This window comes from Ruditapes philippinarum, unplaced genomic scaffold (assembly GCF_026571515.1).
Source record: "Ruditapes philippinarum isolate M1 unplaced genomic scaffold, ASM2657151v2 ctg7563_1_1_1_1, whole genome shotgun sequence".
Lineage (NCBI taxonomy): Eukaryota > Metazoa > Mollusca > Bivalvia > Venerida > Veneridae > Ruditapes > Ruditapes philippinarum.
In genome coordinates, this window is record NW_026852268.1 from 36,423 (window position 1) to 45,132 (window position 8,710).

Here is an 8,710-nt window from a genome sequence, read left to right on the forward strand (position 1 = left end):
TTTATTACTGTATGCGATAACTTGTTTCTATGATGTAAGCGATATTTTTACTTATTTTACAAGTTGGAAAACTGACAAAGAGTTTTTAACCGTTTCACGTTATTCGATTGAAGGTAAAGAATAATATCTTTGTCATTCTCTAGTATAATTAACACTCTAACGATATAAGCTTTTATAGAATTAATAGATCAAAGAAATGATTTAGCTATTAGCGTAAAAAATGTGTTTGCACTTCACACCATGAAAAATCTATTGACACCAAGCTTTATCTGTCAAATGTTGATAAAAGGCTTTTAACATTTCGACAAATCATAAAACTTGTTTTAAAACCATTCCCACACTAGTCTTCACAACATTTATTGTTTCAAGAAGGCAGACATAGAAATACAACAGTCGTAAAAAAAAATCTACTCTTCCTGTATATTTTGGATATGTAGGGTAGCAATGATTGGAAAAGAGTCAACTCGGCCCTATAACAACTCGGCACGGGTCAACTCGGCCCACTTTACAAAAATATATAGGCCTATAACGTATTTGCTTTGCATGTTGTTAAGGTAAATGAATAATAAGAAATATCTTATTATTGTTATATATTTATACATTGTACCCTTGCTGAAATAAAGTATATTTAGAAAAAAAGTTATTTATTTGTCTTGCAGATTCGATAAAATTAATATAGACACAGGCACGATTATCGAACCTGGGAAGAAAAATATGAACAGATTGATAAAATAACTTCATATTTTTTCTTCCCAGGTCCGATATTTGTGCCTGTGAATATATAGATATAATAAAAATGTGTTTCCTTAGATGCATTTTGTTTGTAAAGTAATTTTCAAAAAAATATGAAACAAAAACGTGTTTACTTAATAGCATAAGCTTCTAATTTATTGCAGGTGGTCACTTGAATGAGTCAATCATAATTATCACCTAATTAATCGGTATCTTTAACAGAGGCTCATAGGGAAGACTGGGCTTGCCTAACTATGTTGCCTCTTTAAATAAAGTCTTTATTATTATTATTATTATACTACAGATTAATAAGTATAAACCATAATTTGTAAAGCAAATGTCCATTCTGTATAAAGGAAAATTCCATTTCGTATTGGCTAGATTGTTTTCAGAAATATGACTATAAAATAGGAAAATAGTAATATTAAATACATGAAATACAATCTGTAGTTTTATGTCATATGTGAAACGTAAGTTAATAAAAATGATATTATTTATCACGGTTAAACCATAACTTATAAAACAAATGTCCGTTTCATAAGCGATAAGTCCACTTCGCAAAATGGAGTCCATTTTGCATTCTATTACAACCCACTAGTATACTAACAAGGCTTTTTAAAGAGCATCAGTGCTTTCTTTAAATGTGTTGCATTAGGTAAGTAACAATTAGTTGTACTTACCGACTTTGGACATGACACACACACAAATCATATCATGTTGCTTTATTTAATTCCTCACCTTTATGTAACCCGAAGCATTCCTGTACCCTTTATTTAAGTATTGTTATTATATAAATTTATTTAAATATTTTATTTCTTTTCAGTTGTGAAAATCTGGTAGGATGAGCTACGTAGGTTGTCTTGTATCCCTAAATTGTGGGGAGTCCTTGGGTACATTCCAGGGTCAAGTGAGGAAGGTAGACAACTCAACACAGTCTTTATCTATAAGTCATCCATTCAGAAATGGGGTTAAATGTGAAGTTCCAGAAGTAACAATCAGGTATGTTTTATATGCTTAACCCTTTACTCTCTATGCTTTTTAACACCTGACTACTGATATCCAATACACACTTACAAATTTACATGAACTTAGCTGCTTTTAATATGATTTTAAATGAAGTCTTATATTTCTTTTTAAATTTCATATTATTATTTATCAAAAATTAATTAAGATCTAAATGTAAGAATGTAAATTTGGTTAATTTTACTTTATTTCGTAACTATGCCAAATTAAATTCAAACTGACAAGAAACTTTGAAACAGCCAAGAGCCAAAACGGAAGAGACTGTGTGGTTACATGACATTGTGTACGAAATCATAAGAAAGCTAAAAACAATATATAGTAGATCTTATCAGCTTTGCTGGTGTAGTGAAGGAACATTATGCTTGTCTGTTAGTTTTACATACAATTGCATGTAGATTTCCTTCCTTGTCTTTAGTGATTGTCACATGCAAAAAAATCGCTTTTGTAATGTAATATGTAAATTTGATGGACCTGTAGAATGTGTTTAAAGTGGCCATATTTTAGAGAGCACAGCTTTGTGGCCAGATCTGTGAATATCCACCATATTAAGAGTCTAAACTTTGGAGTTAATAAGAATCTTGACTTGAGGTAGCCCTTAAAGATGATGGCGTAGCTTGCTGCACACTTTGTTCCCAGTGTAGTTCCTGAGATTTTATAAGTTAAGATTAATGACAAATGAAAATTTTGATCCAACCTTAGAACTGATACACGAATTGTATAACATGAAAATGTGGAATTATATAATATGATCAATAAATGATGTCATTCACTCTTAATTTCAGTGCTTGCGATATAAAGGAGTTGAAAATTATAAAAACTGCTCATGAGGCGAAGCACGTTTTACCTAAAAAATCAACCCCATCAAAACTTTCAAAAGAAACAGCTGAGGATCTGGACTCTGTGGCATCACCAGGGAGAATTGCGGAATCTAAACTAGAGCAAAATGGTAACGGCACTGCAGGAAATAGTAATAAAGTAAATGTTTTGACAAATGGAAGGGACAGATATGTTAATGACAGGAGGCCAACAGAGTATAGTACCAGAAATAGTAGTCCACATGGTAACTTGTCAGGACGTGACAGAGATAATGGTACTAATGGGCATCACAGTTATTCAGGGTATACATATTTTTCATACATTATTTTGATATGTTCATGCTCAAATATAAAAATGATTATTTACAACAGGATCTTTGGCAATATTCATTGAGGCATATCTATCAAGCTGCATCATAGATTGTTTCTTTCCATAAAAACAATTTTCCTAATATATAGTCAGTTGAGTTGATATTTAATCTGTGCTAAACATGATGTACAGATGTGTAATGTATATAAAATAGGGTATCTTTTGTTAAAAAAAAAAAGATATAAGAAATTGTATTGTAAATCCAATTTCACATGTTGCAATCCATTTCGAATCAACTAAAAATAATTGTACTTGTTAGAAATACATATTATTGAGACCTAAGGAGACTTAGAATAGTCTTACCTACATGTACATACTGCTTGTTATGTTTAAAACACTTTCTGATGAAAAATTTATTCAATGTTCATAAAAAGATTTCAGCCTTGTTAATGGCAAAGAATATACTTCATCTATTCAACTTTGTATTTTATGTATAGCATAATTTTAGAATTATTTATATGATAAAGGTCAAGGTATGATGAAGGTAGTAATGGTTCTAGAAATAGACAAACACCAACAAAAGATGAACAATTTAGAAGTAGAAGAAACTCAGGTATGTTGATACTTTTGATGTATATGTCTTTTAAACTAGGATCATTGTTTCTTTTATTTGTATAAAGATTTAATTGTCTACAAAAATGAAAATTATGATACTTTATGATGCCTTTGCTCTTATTTATATCATTTAAATGTTCTTTTAATAAGTTCATGTACAGTTCCTTCTAATTGGTTCTTTGGATTCATTGAGTTTTAATGTGTATTTAATTGTAACTGTTTACAGTGTTTATTTCCTTATATAACTGCTACTGGCAAATGGCACCAGTCCCAATAGAAAAAAGACAGCAAATTTTCCAATTCATAACTGATGAATTCCCAAAAAAAACACTGAATGTTTCCTCTAAAATCGGTAAATTCAAAGGTAAACAAAAACATTTATGTCATTTTCAATGACCCATAACTTTGACGTAGATTTTGACTGAATTATAGCCGTTGTAAACTTAACTAGACTCATAACAATGTCATGTACATTGTATTTTTTACTATGAATGAAATCTTCCTCTTTGTTAATTCTTACATTATCCAGGGTCTTGTTTTACTATCCAGCATCAAGAATAGTCAAACATGCTGTACTCTGGACAGCTCTTGCTATTGTTGTTGTTTTTTTCAGAATCAGAAGGCAGGGCGTCTGCGAAGACAAGTGTCCCGAGAAAGATTGAGTTCCGTAAGAAGACAAGTTCACGGCAAGATTGTTTCAGTGCCCCAGTAGATTCATTAATGGATGAGTTTGACTTTGAGAAAAATCTTGCTCTGTTTGATAAGAAAGCAGTGTTTGAAGAGATTGAAAATAATAATCCGGAGGTAATACGTGTTGGTGATAAAAAGCCGACTAAATATAGACATGATGAGAACGTCCTCCAATCCAAACCCACAACATTTCAACAAATAAAAGTCCCAAAAGATTATGGGAGTTCTTATGTTACAGGTAATTATAAAAACAACTATTATAAGCATTGGTTTTACATTGAACTTTTGATGCCATATTGATTCAATGATCAACATGTTATATATATGATTCATGGAGTCGGGCACCTGAAGTCTTCCTCCACCAGTAAAGCTGGAAAGTCACCATATGACCTACACTGTGTTGGAGTGACGGAAAACCCTTATCTGTCTGGATTCTACCAGATATAATCAATGGCCTGTGCCACAAAGTTGAGCCTAGCTTTGTTCAGTCTGACCTGACTATTACTCTTTGAACATATCAATAATTGAATTTTATCATTTTCATATTGCAAATTCTATACATATATTTTAAAGCAGCACGCCTCCAGATTCATCCTTATGTTCATGAAAATTTTGAAAATGTATTTTAAAGTAAAATATTGTGACATGAACGAAGAAAGTAATTGACACATTGCATATCAGCACTTATAATCCACGTAAATTACCAAAAAATATGCAAAAATAGCCCCTACTGTGTTAGTAACGCACTAGAAATATGGTGATAAATACTCAGCAAAAATCAGTCATTAATTACACATATGATATAAACTATCACTTGAATCTGTTTACTTTTCATAAATGGCAATGGTTTTAAAATTAATTCAGTACATGATAAGGCTATTGCACAAGTGGAAAATATAACAGTTTTAAATAAATGAAGTTTATATCATTTGTAATAAAACATAGATGTTTATTAAAGAAATTTTTACATATAATTTAACATATTATTTTTGATGTTTCAGATTCAGGTTTAATAGTTCCATGTATAGATTATGACCTCAGAAATAAGTTATTTGATATAGCTGAAGCTTGTGGGTTTTCTATGGAGAGAAGGTTAGAGATGATAGGTAGATCATCTAGTGAGATGGTACTGCAGCTTCTAGGTGGCAGTAGTAGGTATGTCAATAGTCATGTCCAGCATTCTTAGTTCTTCATAGGTTTCTTAATTTTCCTCGTTTGTCAATTTTTAGCTCACCTGTCACAAAGTGACAGGGTGAGCTTTTGTGATCGCTTTTCGTCCGGCTTCCGCCCGGCGTCCGTCCGTCCGTAAACTTTTGCTTTAAATGACTCCCCTCATAAACCACTGAGCCAATTTCATCCAAACTTCACAGGAATGTTCCTTTGGTGGTCACCTTTAAAAATTGTTCAAAGAATTTAATTCCATGCAGAACTCTGGTTGCCATGGCAACCAAAACTTTAAATATCTTCTTTTAAAAAACCATAAGAGCTAGAGCTTAGATATTTGGCATGAAACATCTTCTAGTGAGTGTCTACCAAGTTTGTTCAAATAAAAGCCCTGGGGTCAAAATTGGCCCCGCCCCTGGGGGTCATTGATTTTCCCTATATGCATATAGTAAAAACTTAAAAAATCTTCTTTTAAAGAACCGTAAGAGCTAGAGCTTAGATATTTGGCATGAAACATCTTCTAGTGAATGTCTACCAAGTTTGTTCAAATAAAAGCCCTGGGGTCAAAATTGGCCCCGACCCAGGGGGTCATTGATTTTCCCTATATGCATATAGTAAAAACTTAAAAAATCTTCTTTTAAAGAACCCAAAGAGCTAGAGCTAAGATATTAAGCATGAAACATCTTCTAGTGAGTGTCTACCAAGTTTGTTCAAATAAAAGCCCTGGGGTCAAAATTGGCCCCGCCCCGGGGGTCATTGATTTTCCCTATATGCATATAGTAAAAACTTAAAAAATCTTCTTTTAAAGAACCATAAGGGCTAGAGCTTAGATATTTGGCATGAAACATCTTCTAGTGAATGTCTACCAAGTTTGTTCAAATAAAAGCCCTGGGGTCAAAATTGACCCCGCCCCAGGGGGTCATAGATTTTCCCCATATGCATATAGTAAAAACTTTAAAAATTTTCTTTTAAAGAACCCAAAGAGCTAGAGCTAAGATATTAAGCATGAAACATCTTCTAGTGAGTGTCTACCAAGTTTGTTCAAATTAAAGCCCTGGGGTCAAAATTGGCCCCGCCCCGGGGGTCATTGATTTTCCCTATATGCATATGGTAAAAACTTAAAAAATCTTCTTTTAAAGAACCATAAGAGCTAGAGCTTAGATATTTGGCATGAAACATTATCTAGTGAATGTCTACCAAGTTTGTTCAAATAAAAGCCCTGGGGTCATAATTGACCCTGCCCCAGGGGGTCATAGATTTTCCCTATATGCATATAGTAAAAACTTAAAAAATCTTCTTTTAAAGAACCGTAAGAGCTAGAGCTTAGATATTTGGCATGAAACATCTTCTAGTGAATGTCTACCAAGTTTGTTCAAATAAAAGCCCTGGGGTCAAAATTGGCCCCGACCCAGGGGGTCATTGATTTTCCCTATATGCATATAGTAAAAACTTAAAAAATCTTCTTTTAAAGAACCCAAAGAGCTAGAGCTAAGATATTAAGCATGAAACATCTTCTAGTGAGTGTCTACCAAGTTTGTTCAAATTAAAGCCTTGGGGTCAAAATTGGCCCCGCCCCGGGGGTCATTGATTTTCCCTATATGCATATAGTAAAAACTTAAAAAATCTTCTTTTAAAGAACCATAAGGGCTAGAGCTTAGATATTTGGCATGAAACATCTTCTAGTGAATGTCTACCAAGTTTGTTCAAATAAAAGCCCTGGGGTCAAAATTGACCCCGCCCCAGGGGGTCATAGATTTTCCCCATATGCATATAGTAAAAACTTTAAAAATTTTCTTTTAAAGAACCCAAAGAGCTAGAGCTAAGATATTAAGCATGAAACATCTTCTAGTGAGTGTCTACCAAGTTTGTTCAAATTAAAGCCCTGGGGTCAAAATTGGCCCCGCCCCGGGGGTCATTGATTTTCCCTATATGCATATGGTAAAAACTTAAAAAATCTTCTTTTAAAGAACCATAAGAGCTAGAGCTTAGATATTTGGCATGAAACATTTTCTAGTGAATGTCTATTAAGTTTGTTCAAATAAAAGCCCTGGGGTCAAAATTGACCCTGCCCCAGGGGGTCATAGATTTTCCCTATATGCATATAGTAAAAACTTAAAAAATCTTCTTTTAAAGAACCCAAAGAGCTAGAGCTAAGATATTTAGCATGAAACATCTCCTAATGAGTGTCTACCAAGTTTGTTCAAATAAAAGCTCTGGGGTCAAAATTGGCCCCGCCCCAGGGGGTCATTGATTTTCCCTATATGCATATAGTAAAAACTTAAAAAATCTTCTTTTAAAGAACTCAAAGAGCTAGAGCTAAGATATTAAGCATGAAACATGTTCTAATGGGTGTCTACCAAGTATGTTCAAATAAAAGCCCTGGGGTCAGAACTGGCCCCGCCGGGGGGGGGGGGGTCATTGATTTTCCTTATATGTGTATAGCAAAAACTTAAAAATCTTCTTTGGAAAAACCCAAATAGCTAGAGTTTAGATATTAAGCATGAAACATCTTTAAGTAAATATCTACAAAGTTTGTTAAAATAAACGCCCGGGGGTCAAAACTGGCCCTGCCCCAGGGGTGACATTATTTTTAACTATATGTGTATAGTAAAAACTTTAAAAATCTTCTTTTAAAAATGCCAATGAGCTAGAACTTAGATGTTTAGCATGAAACATCTTCTTATGGGTGTCTACCAAGTCTGTTCAAATAAACAAATAAAAGCCCTTGGGTAAAAATTGGCCCGGGGGTGTGGGGCCTATATACAGGTGAGCGACCTCAGGGCCATCATGGCCCTCTTGTTTCTAGTTTTAAATGATTAACTTTTAAGGGAGACAAGCATTTAGAAGTGACAGTCCTAACTTATCTTGCACAATATTTGCTCTACCATTCTCTTTGACAATTCAGTTTTACTGTATTAATTAAATGAAGTATAATCTACATAGCTACTGACAATGTTCAAGATTATATTATGTTGGATATTTAAAGGGTACAATGTTATACCTAATTATCTAATCTAATTTGTGTGCAATGAATATCACGAAAAAGAGATTTGAAAATTTTCCTTCAATTTGATTCTGGAACTTTTGATATTTAGTTTTAGATTTGCTACCCAGTTTGGTCATATATATTTGACATTTTGATACCTTTGATACCTAGATATCAATGTATCAAACATCAATTTTCGATCTTTATGGTTATTTAGCATTTAATGTTGTTTTTTTTTACAGTACATAAAATCTTAAGTAACACAGTCAGAAAATAGGTAGTTTTTGTTTACGCTTATTTAACAGATTGTCCAATATAATAAGATTGCCAAAATCACGAAATTGCGGTACACAAAAATAATCGATTAGGTTTTCG

The 8,710-nt window shown here is 33.1% G+C and overlaps 1 protein-coding gene across 1 annotated transcript; it reads left to right on the top strand.

Annotated features, from left to right (window-relative positions):
• Nucleotides 1-5,340, top strand: LOC132755008 (enhancer of mRNA-decapping protein 3-like; the record flags this gene model as incomplete). Its single annotated transcript, XM_060745792.1, has 6 exons — nucleotides 1-113; nucleotides 1,556-1,731; nucleotides 2,538-2,873; nucleotides 3,408-3,493; nucleotides 4,109-4,423; nucleotides 5,187-5,340. Coding segments are annotated over exons 2-6 (1,049 nt in total), but the record flags the coding sequence as incomplete, so codon positions are not given.
• Nucleotides 5,341-8,710: the final 3,370 nt, after the last annotated feature.